The 15390-nt window shown below is 49.9% G+C and overlaps 4 protein-coding genes across 4 annotated transcripts; all 4 read left to right on the forward strand.

The window, feature by feature from the left end:
* Positions 1 to 7040: 7040 nt before the first annotated feature.
* Positions 7041 to 8146, forward strand: EI90DRAFT_3072421 (uncharacterized protein). Its single transcript, XM_039061369.1, has 2 exons — positions 7041 to 7122; positions 7204 to 8146. Exon 2 carries the CDS (start codon positions 7448 to 7450, stop codon positions 7922 to 7924), a length of 477 nt encoding a protein of 158 aa, XP_038912329.1. The 5' UTR covers positions 7041 to 7122; positions 7204 to 7447; the 3' UTR covers positions 7925 to 8146.
* Positions 8147 to 8368: 222 nt separating this feature from the next.
* EI90DRAFT_2932034 (uncharacterized protein) lies at positions 8369 to 11062 on the forward strand (the record flags this gene model as incomplete). Its single annotated transcript, XM_039055062.1, has 4 exons — positions 8369 to 8974; positions 9043 to 9287; positions 9336 to 9660; positions 9716 to 11062. 4 exons carry the CDS (start codon positions 8369 to 8371, stop codon positions 11060 to 11062), a joined length of 2523 nt encoding a protein of 840 aa, XP_038912330.1.
* A 676-nt stretch (positions 11063 to 11738) lies between these two features.
* EI90DRAFT_2119600 (uncharacterized protein) lies at positions 11739 to 12354 on the forward strand. The gene is made up of 3 exons (XM_039052606.1): positions 11739 to 11827; positions 11889 to 11931; positions 12015 to 12354. The coding sequence occupies exons 2-3, from the start codon at positions 11910 to 11912 to the stop codon at positions 12296 to 12298; spliced, it is 306 nt and encodes a 101-aa protein (XP_038912331.1). The 5' UTR covers positions 11739 to 11827; positions 11889 to 11909; the 3' UTR covers positions 12299 to 12354.
* Positions 12355 to 12559: 205 nt separating this feature from the next.
* EI90DRAFT_2999831 (peroxisomal acyl-CoA-dehydrogenase) lies at positions 12560 to 15271 on the forward strand. The gene is made up of 10 exons (XM_039056300.1): positions 12560 to 12932; positions 13014 to 13104; positions 13166 to 13487; positions 13560 to 14143; positions 14234 to 14345; positions 14401 to 14463; positions 14517 to 14592; positions 14651 to 14683; positions 14751 to 14832; positions 14909 to 15271. The coding sequence occupies exons 1-10, from the start codon at positions 12861 to 12863 to the stop codon at positions 15055 to 15057; spliced, it is 1584 nt and encodes a 527-aa protein (XP_038912332.1). The 5' UTR covers positions 12560 to 12860; the 3' UTR covers positions 15058 to 15271.
* Positions 15272 to 15390: the final 119 nt, after the last annotated feature.

Consider the following 15390-nt stretch of genomic DNA (forward strand, 5'->3'; position numbering starts at 1 on the left):
GAAGCGTATAATGTCGAGATCGCTGAACCGGCAACTGCAGACACGCGGGCTTGGGCGGATGTGAATGATGCGAATTGAGGAATAGGGGGATCAGATGTGGGGATAGGTTCTAAGGGCGTCGCAGAACATCAGAGCGGCGAGTGAGAAAGGCATGGAAAGGGGGAAAATTATGACCAACGCACCAAAAATCAGTAACCAGCCAAAACTCGCCCATCTGACCTTCCAAACTGAAGCAAAGGGCTTGGGGCAAAGCAACCGCCACCACATAATTCATCCCCCCGTCGACAAAATCGCTCGAACGGCAGCAGATCGTCCGCCAGCTTAGGATGAAGCTAACATAAGATCCGGGCCGATGGCACAAAGGACCGGCCAAATCGGCCAAAAATGACACAGAAGGCCGTCACGAAGCAGCCCACCAAAGATGCCTACGGCCAAAATTGCCCATGGATTCAGATAGAGATCCGAGGCAAATGCGCGTTGGACCAACGTGAGGTGTTGAAATGGAGGCTAAGGGCGTGCACAAAGCGACCCACCATACTAGATCATAGACACCATCAATGTGATCGCCAGAAAACTAAATGAGAGCCTGGAAATGCGGTCGAGCGCAGATAGGGCAGAAAGTCAACCAGAAGCGGAAAAATTAAGTTCGTACGGAGTCGAACTCTCATCAAAGGGATTCCTCAAGAGGATCTGATACGAAAACTTCAGCGGGCGAGACTGATATGAACGATTCAGTGGGCGATACAAATGGCGACGAATCGAGACCGACATTTTCAACGGCGTTGAGTCAGTCTGTTTTGCTGCCTTGCCCAACCTCAACGCGATTGTTGACAAAAGTGGGAAAATTGGGGTTGGTAGAAGTCATCTGAGGTGTCGGCTTCGTAGATGTTCTGAGTTGAGAAGGGGTTTGTGAACGGGAATACGCTGGGGGTGTTGTAATAGTTGAGCGTGACCTACCGTGTGTCGTGTCATGTGCAACGTTGATAGAGTAAACAGTAAATCAAGGAGTGCTTGAGAGAAGATACATTAACCTGAAGGCTCGATGGGGCACTTGGTATGTTACGCGGAGGATTCCGAAACGCCTGAGAGGGCTTGTGTTCGAATCCTCAGGTGTTCATCTAATTTCCCATTGTGTCTTTCTTTGCCTTGTTGCTGGTTCCTCCCAGGCTCCCAGGCTCCCGTGATCTCCTTCTTGCAACGTGACCCCTATGTGGGTCATGTGCCACCTGAAGGTGCACATGTGCAGATGGAGAGTGCTTGTGACCACTTCTTTGAGAGGGAAGGTTGGGGTCCAAAAAGGGAAGTAGCACATGTGATAAAAAAATAAAATAAAAGAGTGATAAAATAAAAAATCATAAAAAATCAATAAAAAGGGGAGCAGACCCAAGCAGACCCGGTTGCAGACTGGCAGACCGGTGGCAATAGGCTATTTCCATGGTGGAAAATATACTTTTTTTTCTGAGCGAGCAGCTCACCCAGAATGTTCCCACGGGTCACAGCCACAGTTCTGGGCGAGCAACTCGCCCAGAACGTTCCCACGCTTACTGGGCACTGCCACCTGGATGTTCCCTCCGGGTCACACTACACAACTCTAGGAGCTGTATAGTTGTGGGCATGTGACCCATTCCTTTATATAGCAACCATGCGGGGAGATGAGACCTTTACCCTTCTTCTCATCTCATGCCCTGCATAGGCAAGTGTATATATTATCTTTCCTCTTACTATACATCTCATGCCCCGCATAGTGTGAGGACAGGCCAGATGGGGGTTGAGGTCAGGGAGCCTCCGAGTCCGAGGCCGGGCCCTGACAGCGGCGTTCGGTCCGAGGTGAGTATCAGAGCGGACGGAGATAGGGGAGGAGAGGGAAGGAGGAGCAGAGGTGGCGTGGGGGGTGAGAGGAGGTGTGTTGCCAGGACCAGAGGTGAGTATCGGAACGGCAGCGGTAGGGTATGACTCCAGAGGTGAAGAGGGTGGAGGTCCGGAAGTCGGGTAGGGGTCGGGTATGCACGGATATGACAGATGCGCCCGAACCATTGCCTGGCGCTGAAGACAGGGAGGCCTATGAATTCCGACTCGTGTGGCCTGGTCCACCCCCATCCAACAAGGACCCGTCCACCCTCAAGTTGGTGGAGAAACGTCGTCTGAGCCGGACATTCTACTACCCAGATACCGGACGCTTCATGACTCACACCAAGGCAGAGGTGGTCATGGATGACGCTGAGCGACAACTGGCACAGCCAGATTCGCCGACTCCTTTTGACGAGGACTCAGACAAGCTGACGTCAGGAACGTTGGGCTTGAACCTAGGAGACGCTTCCATACCACCTCCATCTCCCAACTGGCCGGGTGCGGGGAGTTCGGTCTTCCTACCCCCTCCGAATGTGGTGGTGCCGCAACCAAGTGTTCATCCTACCAACACCCCATCCGCCCTTTCCACTGACAACTCTTCCGCCTCATCCTCTCCCTCAGGTTCGTCGAACCATAACCACTGGAGGAAATTGCCTCGAGAAGAGAGAAGGTCCCATCCGTATCCCAGCCGAAGAGAAGGATCAGTCTCGGGTCATTCGGGACAGGCTCGTTGGCAAATGGGGAACGAAACCCATCGAACTCGGAAGGACTCTTATCGCCCCGAACCTAGTCGATCCAACTACAACAGAGATGTGGATAGAAGGTGGTCTTCTCGACCTACGTCTCGAGAATCGATTGCTCGAAGGGATAGCCACCCTAACCCGAGAGACTCGAATCCCGATCCTTCCCCTTCTAGTATGGTACCGTATAGCGCCAGAGGGCCACAGTCAATTCCGCAGATGCCAACCTTTGCGATGCTGGTCAATCCTAAGTGGGTGGTGGACAGCAACACCAACACCGCCGTGCCCACCTTCGTCATCAACCTGGCAGCTCCTCCAACGACTGTTCATCCTCCTCCTATGAGCCAGCCCTACCCCCCGCCCGTGCAGTACCCGGGATCGGATCCGCACCCATCCTCCTCCAGTGGAGCTCAGTACGATTCCCTCCATCCGGATTCCTATCACGAGCGCTCGAGAAGCCAGTCACCCTGGAGAGACGACCCGCGGAGATACACCCCTTGGGGACCGCGTCATGGTCGTTAGGAGACTGGGGGGCGATGTTACGGATACGGAGTCTCCAACGACCATATCCGTCGCATGGTCAAAGACTTCTCCTCTCTATCGTTCCCCCCCTCTTTCTCCCTTCCGTCCTCTATCCCGATACCCTATCCTCCTTACCCATTCTACCCCTTTCCCCCCCCCCTTGTGCAAAGCTTTCCCCATTGGGGTTTTGGTGCTGGCCGAGGTTACTTGTGTTTCGCGGGATTTCCCGTGACCTTACCATTTGTAGATAGTCACGCATCTTGTATGGAAACCGCCGAAGGCGGTTCCCGCTAACTAACAACTACTCTCTACAACTGTCTTGTGTACTGTCTTCTGTACAACCCATCCTGTGACTCAACTGAACCGTGTGACTGTACAACTCACAACATGTCTTATAAGCCTGGTTATGTCAAGTCCTCTAACGGTCCTCGCCGTGAGAACTCGTGGTCGCGAGTCGAAGACTCTCAACCTGTGTATCATCCTATGGAACCTGTACCCTACAGGACTTCATCACTCCGCTCTCCCCCCAGTGCTCGACAGACGACGTCACATCACGATCTTGGAGATTGTGAATGCTCTGAGGTCCACTTTCCCGTGATGCCGGCACGTTCGCTATGCGAATGCCAAGTAGCCGCCCGTCCACCGTCTGTTCCCTCCTTCATCAGTCATCATATTCCCCCGCCAACGGTACGTTCCCTTTGGGAACGCCAAGTCACCAAAGGCCCCGTTAGTCAATCCTCATTGCACGCTCATGATATCAACCCGCTACCGGTACATTCGCGCTGCGAACGCCAAGTACCTGATGGCAGTTATATGAAGTCCTCACCCACCTCACGAGTCGCGACCTTGCACACGGTACACTCCATTGAGGAGCGCCAAGTACCCATGGCTGACGCGTCTGTCATGATGTCTCCGACTACCTACCATCAATTCCTTAATAGCTCACTACATCACCAATCACGATCGATGGGAATTCAATCGTCCACTCCCTTGCAAGACTGGGATCACTCATCGATTACATATCCCATTATGGTACAGACTAGATACGACGTTCGTCATCCTGCTATAAGAACAGATTGAGGATTGGGGATTTCCCCCCATCCCCGTAACACCTTTCCTCTCCTCCACACCTTTCCTCCTCCCTCCTTCCTCTCTCTTCCCTCTGGCCCTCTTCTGTCGACCCCCCGCCAAGTTACGACCTTCCACCGCTGTCCCGTACCTCATACTCAGACACTGCTCATACCTTTGCTCCGAGCCTCCGTCATAGCTCCTACCTCGGACTTTGACTCCACCTCGGCCTTAGTCCATTGCATTGGTGACCTCATACTACGTAAACACCATTGCCAATATTCCTTGGACTTTCAACCCTGCCTCCATAACCTCTGTAACCTCCGCATCCTCCGAGCTCCACGGATCATCTTTGGCACTTTCACCTCTCGCATTTTCCCCTCATCCCTATTTGGACTGCTGCTTCTTCCCATTCTAGCCAGTTAGTCATCATCCCCACTTCCCCTCATCCTCCTGCCCCTCTGGGCCTCACCCTCCTAACCTCCTTTCGGATGTACCACAGGTTCTGCCTCATGACCTTCGGTACCGCTCCGCTTCTGTCCTCCCTTTGTTCCCGTTCAGATGCCTTCGTTCCGATTCGGATCCCCTTTGTTTCCTTGTGCTTTCGCCCTCTCCATTATATATATCAGCACTTGTACATACTCGTTTTAGTCCTTAGTCTAAAATCGACCTGAAATGCCCCCTAGAGACTTCCTGCTCGCCTACTGTGAAATTAAGGACCAAATGGACAAACAGCAATGGCACAGCGCTCCGCTTGAGTCGCTGAGGCCAAGGTCCCTCCTTGCTAAGTCTCCGGTTCCCCTCCGGAATCGTCCACCCTTGCCCAGTTCTAACAACATGAGTATAGACATACATTGCACAGAGTTAGGGCTCATATCCATCTTAGCTTCAGAGCAGTGGAATGTACCTTTCCGCTACTTCAATTTGCTTCAAACTTGGCCTAAATTGCTCTATGGGGGTGAATGCAGGTTTTGGTCAGTCAGATTTTCAAGAATCCCACTGATGCATGAGAAAAGGTTGTGAATTTCCAACATACTGTAGTTATGTATAAACTTGTTTCAAAGTAAGTCCCCATACCACATATGCATTTTAATATTACTATCGGGCAATAATTATATAACACTTAGTAGAAGTTGTGTGGTTAAATGGAGTGGCTTTCAGGTGGGCACAGTGGCCATATTTTTAAATCACATGCTATTTTTACTTTCTCGGACCTCTCCCTTCATTTGCCGACCCCCAAACATTTAGACAGGTCTAATCAGGGTTGACTGAGGTCGTAGCGGGAGACGGCCCAGGAGGCCCAGAATGTATTGGCAGCAAGCAAGTGGCACGAGACACGCGTGATCTGGCTACAAGTACAAAGAAGTTCCAGACAAAACAACTGAAATACACAAGAAAGTAGAACAACGGATAATAGTAATACATGCAAACTCCGGAACAGTTGGAAACCAGAAAAAGATATATATGGAAACAGAATACATGCAAGATCGGAAACGAAACGAAGTAATCGGTGGTGAAAGGGGAGGGGGTGGGAGAGGCGAAAACAAACTAGTGTGAGACTGCAGCAGCAGATATGCGCGAGTCGAGGGGGGAAAAGCAGCAAGGGAAACAGGGAGGCAGTAGCGGCAGCAGCGGCAAAATCACGAGAGTGAGTTCGAAAGAACAGCAGCAAGTTGGCCTTGTACTCACCACGAGAGTCGTGAGAGATTCAGGCAATAAGGAAGGAAAAGGGGGCGCTGTGAAAGCCCTTTATAAGCACAGCCTGAATCGTTGTGAGCACTCTCGTGATAAGTGAAGTTCAGTACGTACCTCCGCTGGTGTGGTCCGCTTCGCGCATCTGTGCCAGAAAACCCAGCATACGACTGAGGGGGTCCATCAAATGGTCAGGTTGCGCAGCAACTCGTGAAAGCGGCAAAGGGGCAAGTGCGGTGCTGAGACAGGCGCATCGGGGTGATCGAGCCAGGGGAAGTCATAGCATTGGCTGGGCCGAGTTCGATCGTTGCCCCGTGATTAGTCTCGTGAAATGAAAACATTAAACAACAATTAAATGTCAAGTCTCATGTTTTTGATCGATTTCGCAATTTTCCAACATTTCTACCACTGAACTTGTCCGCGCCGTCACGTCATCCCAACGATCCCGCACCGAATCTGAGGTGCACGAGATGAATCCGAGGCAAAGGCAAAGTTTGCGGGAATCTATTATCTTCACACAGTGCTCAGCGCGTGGCTTGGTGGCTGTACTGAGGCCTGGTCTCACGTGAGTGTGGGAGCCAGCTACAATCGGACCGAACGACCCCCCCAAACCATGGGGATTACTATACCCCAGAACCCCGGCATACTCCGAGGACCCCCTGATCCAGGAAAGGGCCGAAAGTCGGCACACAGTGCCCGAGGTCTGAGTCAGGGAAGGGCTGAAACTGACCTTATGGCGCAAAATGATGTATCCCATGGAGGGCCTTTTAAGGAAGGTAGGCCGAACTTTGATCTGGAAGAGGGCCTAGATGGTACCTATTCAAAAAGTAATTTACAATGACAAATGCATTTAAAAATCCTTTCAACCTCCGTCCACCTTGTTCTGCAGCCCAAGATGCGTTTAAGTCCACCAGTGCCACCAGGACTGCAAGAAAAAATTTATGGGGTCCCGTCAACTTTCATCTCAGCGCTCCCACCCAAACCCAAACTCGGAAAGCAGGACCCAAACATTGTCCTCTGCCTTGGTGACCACCCTCCAGACGTGCTGGAAAGCACTGATGTGATGGAAGCAGTCAGCTTTCTTAGCCAAATATTATCGGATGGGCTTCCCTGCCAAGAGAAGTGGACAAGCCTCCTTGCTCATGTTCAGAGAGAACGAGGCACTTACCTCTCGGTGACCCACTCCCGGTTCCCTGGGCAGCACTTCCCTCTGTGGTTACTTACGCTCCTCAGCTCTGCATCCCGATATTCACTTGATCCAATAACCACAGAATGGGGAACCAGCCTGAGTTGGCTACAATCACTGCGAGAGGCATGCATTGTGGATACACACCTGAGGAAATTGCATAGCCAAACGCTCCTTCACCTTGAGGTATTACCATATGGTCAGGTTATGAAGGGCTTGTATAAGGAGAAAACAACAAATCTAAGAAGCTCTGATCTAGCGTGTTTGTTGGGTGACAGATGGATTAGTAGCTTCATTATCGATGCAGCATGCCATCTTGTGAATAGAATGGCAACCAGGGCCAATTCCCGAATGTTTGCCCTACCAATCACTCGCTGCACTCAAATTTTGGATGTATTTGCAGAGGAGACCCAGCACCAAGAAGACAGGATCAACGGAACCTGAGCTTCCAGAGTTAGAAACAGAGCTCGAGTGCGGAGCTCGAGACGGGCGAGTCAGTGCTCTCTTCATGCCATTTCACATCAATGGCAACCATTTTGTTGCAATAAAAGTGGACTTCCAAGAAAAATTGCTTACATACAGCGACCCAAAGTTCCCCTCCCTATCATGCTGCCCGGGAAAAATTCTACATGCAGTCAAAGGCTGGCTATCCCTAGTATCTGGAACATCTGGTTGGAATTTCCAATCGAGAGAGTTCCCTATGCCATACCAGGGTGATAACACATCATGTGGAGTAGTAGTCATATCGAGTATTGCTGCTAACGTACTTGGGCATGAGGAGTGGTCAATTGTAACAAGATTTCACCATCGGCTTGCTTGGTTTCTATGGATTACTCACCCAGATGCAGACTCGGTGAGTATTCCTTAATGTATAAAACCTATTAGAGTCACTAAAGAATGACTTTTCCAGGAGTCGGTGAGAATGCTTTTCGACACAAATTTTGAAGAGGGCAGCCAAGCAGTCAAATGCAAGGAGCCTGACAGTGGCTCCGATCCTAAGGCTGCACCCAAGAGAGGCCCGCAAGGGGAACAGGCCTGTCCTCCTATTTTGAACAGGGACAACCTGAGGAAAAGAGTTGGAGACGCGGAGATGAAGAGGCACAGCCACAAACCCAAAAGAGTGAAAGTCGAGCGTACAGCCAATCCACCACCAGAGTCCAATGTCTTACCAGAGGTCACACTTTCCCCTCCCCATCCTAACTTGAAGGTCGAGGCATTTCGGAAACGCATTCACAGTAGCGATCCTCACGCTGTTTTCGATAATAATGATCTTCTTCGAGTACGATGCTCACGCTGTGCCTCATGGATTCGCATGGATGGAGACTATCGAACCAGCAAATTCATCAAACATCGTAATACAGCAAGCTGTGGAAACCGTAAAGGCTCCACCTCCTCACTTACAAGCTGGTTTACCTCAAGAGATCTCACTGTGGCGCCAACGAAGGGTGAGAAGGCTGCAATCCCTTGCCCCGGATATAACCCAGATATTGATCACCGGGTCCATACATATCTTTCTCGGACTGTGGTACAAGGGGGAGGGGCGCGTCCATGGCATCTCTTGTGTGAAGAGCTATTTCCCCAGCGTGCCACTCACACTATCAAGCCCGGAACACCGGAATTTCGGCGGGTGAAAAGGCTTGAGTCCCTAGAGTATAAATGGATTAACTCTCATGCCCTTGGGGCTATCCATTCTCCAAAATGCTCAAAGGAAATATTGGTGTCTGCCGAGAATTCACTGTCAAACCAAATCATCTGTTCTGCCTGCCGCAATCTCCCCCATTTGGACTCATTCCGTACTGCACTAAATCGCCTGCCTCCACCCCCTGCGCACGTCAAGTACACTCCTCTCTCCTACATTGAGCCAGAGGTGCGGGACTTGTACCTTCGCCATGCTGGAGTCGAGGACCTCCTTAAATCAGTATGATGTACTCTTATTTCACCACCTAGCTAACTAACATGCATTCACGGCACTTTTAGGCACAGAAGGGGACAATTTGGCTGAAATTAGCTCAAGGACTCCAGAGTGGCGAGTACGAGGCAGAGCCTGTCTTCCGTGGATTATTAGAAGCATTTTCCCAGAGGATGGATCGCCTGAAGCACGGAAAATCGATGAGAGGAATTTGGTACCCACCTGCATTCCACGAGTTTGTGAACAACCTGTCACTTCTGTCACCCGCTGCATCAAGGGTCTTCACTCGAGCTTTAGGTGGCCCGAAACTCAGGTCTCTGCGGTGAGTAAGGATTATCTACCTTCTCAGGTCCCACTAAGATCATTTTAGTTCCATACGAGCCAAAGAGCCACGTTTTACCCCCGGAATTTCGCCCATCAATATTACCATCGCAATCGAAACCCTGAAAAAGCTTAACTATCTCGGTCCAGTCTGTATTGCCGTCGATGATACAAAAATCCAACCTGGCCTCCGGGCATTCCAGGACTCCAGCAGTACATGGTTCGCCATTGGAAATGTCGGCGATCCGATTTGTATTAAACAGCCAGATGATGCTGATCCATCAGCACAAGAGATAGCAGATAAGCTTCGAAGTACGAATACATTGCAGGCCGAAAAAGTGCGGCTATATTTACTCATCATACCCCTTCCACGCGTGAGTGTTCAGGAATAATCTTCATATTTTTATATGATGTTCACGCTAGTTTCAGGTCCCACCAATACCGCTTGCTGCCATTGCCATGGGGCCCAAGACTGCAGCTGTAGACCTCAAGTTATGGTTTGATAACATTTACGCTCTACTTGAGGCTAAAGGTTGCCGTCCAATCGCTCTTGCATGTGACGGTGCAAACACTGAAAGGTCACATCAAAACGTGATAATCGAGAGTGCCAGTGACACTGAAAACCACCTTATTGCCCCTTCCCACCCTCACGCTCGACTCACCATCAAGATTCCGCTGCTGAAAGGGCACCCTTTTGTTGCAGTCCAAGATGCGAAGCACGCGGCAAAGACAGCTCGCAATCAGTTGACCACTGGAGCTCGCTGTGTTTCACTTGGGCCAGATCCTATGAATTATAAACAACTGCTTGAGCTAACATCTCAGGATGCTCCACTCCTCCGCCGTGATGTTCAAAACTTAGACCGTCAAGATGACCGTGCTGCAGCACGCCTCTACGCTGCTGAGACACTCCATTACATAAGCACAAAGACGAAATCAGTATCACTTGGCACCTATCTGTTTATCATTGGCAAGCTAATTGATGCATGGCAGAACCGGTCACTTACCCATTCTGATCGCCTGCTACTTGCCTTACGGTGCCGCTACTTCCTGTGCTACTGGCGTCAGCATATACTCGAGCACCCGTTCCACGAGACCAGGATCCACTTCATCTCAGACTCATGTTACAAAATTCTAACCACGCTATGCGACAGTCTCATACAACTCATTTACATCCACCGCGAACATTATCCTAACATCCCCTTTATCCCTTGGCTCTACTCTACCGAGGTCAATGAACATGTGTTCGGAATTTTGCGTTTGATTAAGGCAGACTTCACTTTCTTGGACTTCATACAACTCATTCCCAAGCTCGGTGCAATCTTCACAAGCGCATATCATGGGGTGGTGAACCAGGAGAAAGCGAATGCGAATGCAACGGGGTATTTTCATACATACTTCGATACTCGTCATCTCGATCTTGCTGCTCTCAAGATGTACCCAACTGACAATGACATCGATGACATCGCCGTGGTCGCTCATGAGGAGGCCACATCACTTTTGAAAGCCCTTGACGTCACATCTAGCTCATTTACTGGAATGTTTACACCACAGGAGCTGGCATGGTGGGTGGGGCATGACTCCGAAGATGATTTAGACCTTGACCACATTGGAGATGATGACGCTCCTTCTATGTCATCTCTCATGGTCGAGATCAGGCCCGAAATTGGTGATGAAGGTAACAAACATGTTCAGGCACTGGGACTAGCTGCTGTTGCCGCTAATTTTCAAATACAAGCTCAACTGTGCGTCAATTTTCTCTCAGTTTGGTCTGTCTAATGATCAATTATCCTCCCGCTAGAGACGACCTTCCTGATACAACAGAGGATCACGTTGCTCAGGCAGAAGAATGGATTCAATCAATCCTTAACTTCGATTCTTGTTCGAGCGATAGCGATTGGGGCATCAGCGACATAGTCCCCAGCGTTTCTCTGACATCTCATCATGAAACACGTGGCAACCAGACCATTGACTCCGTTTTGCCTCTCGGCACCCGCTCCCCTTTAGTCAACGCACTGGATTCCATGATCAACTTTGATGTGCTCACTAGGCACAGAGAAAAGAACCAAACTGAAGCTACACGTGAAGCGGTACGACGGAATCCCAAACTCTCAAATGATCCTCGATATCATGCATCCCAGGATCGCACCTTCCTTACGACGCTGTCTGCTGAGCTACGAAAGCTGAGAAACACTGATGAAATTTCAGCACCAGGTGTGACAAGCGGAGTCGCACGACAAGTCCGACACACAGGGGCCCACTTAAATGGAGACACCAATGCCCGCGAAAGGAACAGAACTGTGCTGAATCAATTTTCAGAGACGGTATGTAACATTCTTGCTTAATGTAGAGGGGTATAGAATGCCATAACATGGATCACACAGAGGGTGGCTACTGCTCGTCAACGCTGGTTCGCTTCGGAAGATTTGCATCAAATTGAGGAAAAAATACTGCTGGGAAACGTCAGCCCCTTGCCTGGATTGAGTCTCAAAAAGGGTGACATGGTTTTTGTCCTTCACCTGGGAAAAATATTCCTAGCGCAAGGTAACTGCTCAACTCTCCATCTGGCACGCTGCTGGCACTAGTTGACGGAAACTTACTCAAGTGATCATAATTTATCGAAATAATGGTCGAAACCTACCACACCAGTATGCCGAAAGTGTTACATCAATTGGTGCCCCTTCATATCTCAGTGTACGCTTGTTCTCGCCCTTTTCCTTGTCATCACAAGATGCCGGTCGCTTCTCCAACTTCGTTCCAGGTAGAAATGGCGCACCTATCACCGCATTTGCACATCTGAAGCCCGAATACATGCTCCTATCGCTCAATCAGTGTGGTGAGATCCAGTGGAGATTCAATGCAATGCCGTCAATGCTCCATTCACTACAAATTGACATGGTGGTCATTCCGGAGGCCATGCGCGTCGTGTATGAAAAGCTCAAAATGAATAGTGGGAGAATTGAGATTGCGATCAAGAAGTTGCACGATGTCATACAGAAGGGTGACTCCGCTTAGCTTGGTAGAGCACAATTTTCGTTGATAGAATGCCTGTTTCCTGTATATACATAATTGTATCGCGCGCGGTCGCATGAACACAGCAGCGCATCATACAGTTGTGGGAAATTTTTTATGGATGTCCGAGCGTTTTGAGGGCCGAATCAGCATTTTTTGGAAGGTCTGACTCGGCAGGGGGCCTAATTGGGATACCAGAGCTCAAATTTTGAGGGCCAAATTAGAGAACCTCGGATCGGACCTATGTCGGTGTATGCCGGGGTTCTTATACCCCATTCACTTTTCATCGGACGGATTCTCTGAAAAACGCAGTAACGGCACTAACGCGTGATGTTTGTGTTACCATGGGGAGCAGCTCTTACTCGCCCAGGATCCGCTTGACGGCTGGAAGCGGATCTCGGGACAAGGAAGGCGATGCTTCGTGACGTACAGCATCTGGTTGTCTGTTATTCCGCACCCAAGAGCTGGTTGATTTCCTGAAGCCACTTCAATACCCCTCCTCATACCATTTCTGAGGTTTATCTGGCATTTCCCAACCAGTTGCTAGTGCTTAGAAACAAGCAAGATGGTTGGCGGCGAGGCACTGAAAACTTACACTCTCGTTGATGTGGCCGCTCACAATAGAGAAGGAGACCTGGTACGTGTACTTTACTTCTATGAACAACAGAGTTGTAGGTTTGCTGTGCGAACTCACTGTACTACATTTTGTGGCCAAAAGTGGATTGTCATCGACAGCAACGTATACGACATCTCTCGTTTCGTGAATTTTCATCCTGGTGGAAAATCGGTCTTATACGACCAAGAAGTAGGTATGCACGTCAGAGAGCGTGAAGTTACTCGAGCACATGTATTGAACATCTCCGCTTGCAGTTGGGAAAGATGTGACAGAGGTCTTCTTCTCCCTTCACCGTGGCTCTCTCCTCCAGAAACCCCAATACCAGCGTCTCATTATCGGAAAAATCCATGATCAAAGAGCACGATTTATCCAACCGCCTGTTGGAAGCCTTTCACAAATCCCCTATGCTGAGCCAACATGGCTCACCCCTGAGTACACTTCCCTACATTTCAAGGAATCACATAAGAGGCTGCAGAAGGCTATGAGGACGTTTGTAGATAAATATGTCATCCGGGATGCACACATGCACGAGGAGGATGGGAAACCTCCCAGTCAGAGCTTGATCGATAAGACAGCGTGCGTAGCCTAAACCAATTTCCACACCATCTCCTTCTCGATGCTCAAGGTATCTTCCACGGTTTTCTATAGGGAACTTAATATCCTCGCGATGCGACTTGGCCCCGGTCCACACCTCAAGGGTCGCACACTCATGAATGGCATCGTCCAGCCCGAAGAGTTCGACTACTTTCACGAACTGATTATCACTCAAGAACTCGCACGGCACGCTTCACGGGGATACGCTGATGGATTCTCTGGAGGAATGGTCATTGGTCTTCCTCCATTACTCAACTTTGGTTCGCAGTCATTAAAAGCCAAGGTTGTGCCCGAAGTTTTGGGAGGGAAGAAGTACATCTCTTTAGCGATTAGTGAGGCTTTTGCTGGGAGTGATATCGTTGGTGGGTTGAGAACCGCGGCGAAGAGGACTGAGGATGGGAAGTTTTTTATTGTCAACGGGACTAAAAAGTGGATTACCAACGGGACGTTTTGCGATTACTTTACTGTGGCTTGCAAAACGGGGGAAGTGGGCACGGCAGGGGGAGGGATTACGGTCTTATTGATTCCAAGAGGGGAGGGTGTAGAAACAAAGTTGATCAAGACGAGCTATTCGTCGACGGCGGGGACAGCCTACGTTACATTCGATAACGTCAGGGTTCCAGTCGAGAATATTTTGGGTGAGTCTTGCGTTATTCATTTGGGGATGGTCATTCAACGTTACCGGCACCTTATTCTTACGTACCTTTTTACTCGCCGAATTGATACAGGCAAGGAACATCACGGGCTTTTTGTTGTATTGTCTAACTTCAATCATGAACGATGGATCATGACTGCCGCCAGTGTCCGGTCGCAACGGAACGTTCTCGAGGAGGTACTGAAGTACGTCTGATTGGATTCCTTCCTTTTGGCTCTCACTTTGATCAAAATGCTCCAGGTGGACTCACCAGCGCAAGGCTTTTGGAAAATCTCTATTGGAACAACCCGTCATTCGATCTAGGTCAGTTTAGCGTGCTGGGTGTCTGGGTTCGACAAGTACATTGTTGTTTTCAGGATTGCCGCTATCATTGCTCGTGTTGAATCCGCCCAGGCTTGGCTTGAGAATTTGACTCTCCAAATGTGCAACATGGTGAGTTGGACCCTTCAAAGTGTCTTGACTATGAGCCTCGGGTTGATGCACAGAACAGAACTATAAACAGCAAGCAGAGCATCTTGCAGGGGTGTGTTCCATCACTTCCTGCCTCCACCCCAATAGATAAATTTACATTTGGCCCTCTCCTGCCACAGCCGATAGGAATTCTCAAGATGTATGCCACGCGCACGGCGCAAGAAACAGCAGCAGATGCCACTCAGATCTTTGGTGGACGAGGTATGTTCCTCATCCACTTCTTTCACCACGCAACCCTCAAATTGCAACGTTGACACTAATATCCTTTGTCGAACAGCCATCACGATGACAGGTCTTGGAAGTGCTATCGAACATTATCATCGTGTAATTGGGTTCGACGCGTTGTTGGGGGGAGCCGAAGATGTATTGGGAGATTTGGGGGTGAGGCAGGCAGCGAAGAAAATTCCGAAGAATGCACGCTTGTAACCAGGGCTTTATATCATGTCGATAAATGCTGGCCATTCTTGGCCATCCAGTGCGGTGCGTAGAGAGCAGCCGAGCATTCAGCGTGCCAAATATCAGATCTACTTACCCGGGGGATGGGGATACCTCCTATCAGATGTCGGTGCGAGAGCTAGCTACCTCGTGCCAGCGCTTATTTAATTTGGAACTTCTCGGGTAACTGCTCACATGATTTACGACATGGTCCAAATGTCTGACAAAGGCTCTTGGCTCCTTCCGATTCGTCAGTGTCGTCATTCCCATTGACATTCAAATTGCCAGCAGATTGATCCAGAGGCTGGGCAACCCAGGCCCGTT

This window comes from Cantharellus anzutake (assembly GCF_015039405.1).
Source record: "Cantharellus anzutake strain C23 chromosome Unknown EI90scaffold_51, whole genome shotgun sequence".
Taxonomy (NCBI): domain Eukaryota; kingdom Fungi; phylum Basidiomycota; class Agaricomycetes; order Cantharellales; family Hydnaceae; genus Cantharellus; species Cantharellus anzutake.

Excerpts from the sequence above, each read along its gene's own strand:
- EI90DRAFT_3072421 (XM_039061369.1), top strand. The coding sequence starts at position 7,448 with ATGTATTTGCAGAGGAGACCCAGCACCAAGAAGACAGGATCAACGGAA.
- EI90DRAFT_2119600 (XM_039052606.1), top strand. The coding sequence starts at position 11,910 with ATGGTCGAAACCTACCACACCA. Across the intron at positions 11,932-12,014 it reads GGTCGAAACCTACCACACCA|ATGCCGGTCGCTTCTCCAAC; the intron begins GTATGCCGAAAG and ends TGTCATCACAAG.
- EI90DRAFT_2999831 (XM_039056300.1), top strand. The coding sequence starts at position 12,861 with ATGGTTGGCGGCGAGGCACTGAAAACTTACACTCTCGTTGATGTGGCC. Across the intron at positions 13,105-13,165 it reads CTTATACGACCAAGAAGTAG|TTGGGAAAGATGTGACAGAG; the intron begins GTATGCACGTCA and ends CTCCGCTTGCAG. Across the intron at positions 14,144-14,233 it reads TCCAGTCGAGAATATTTTGG|GCAAGGAACATCACGGGCTT; the intron begins GTGAGTCTTGCG and ends GAATTGATACAG.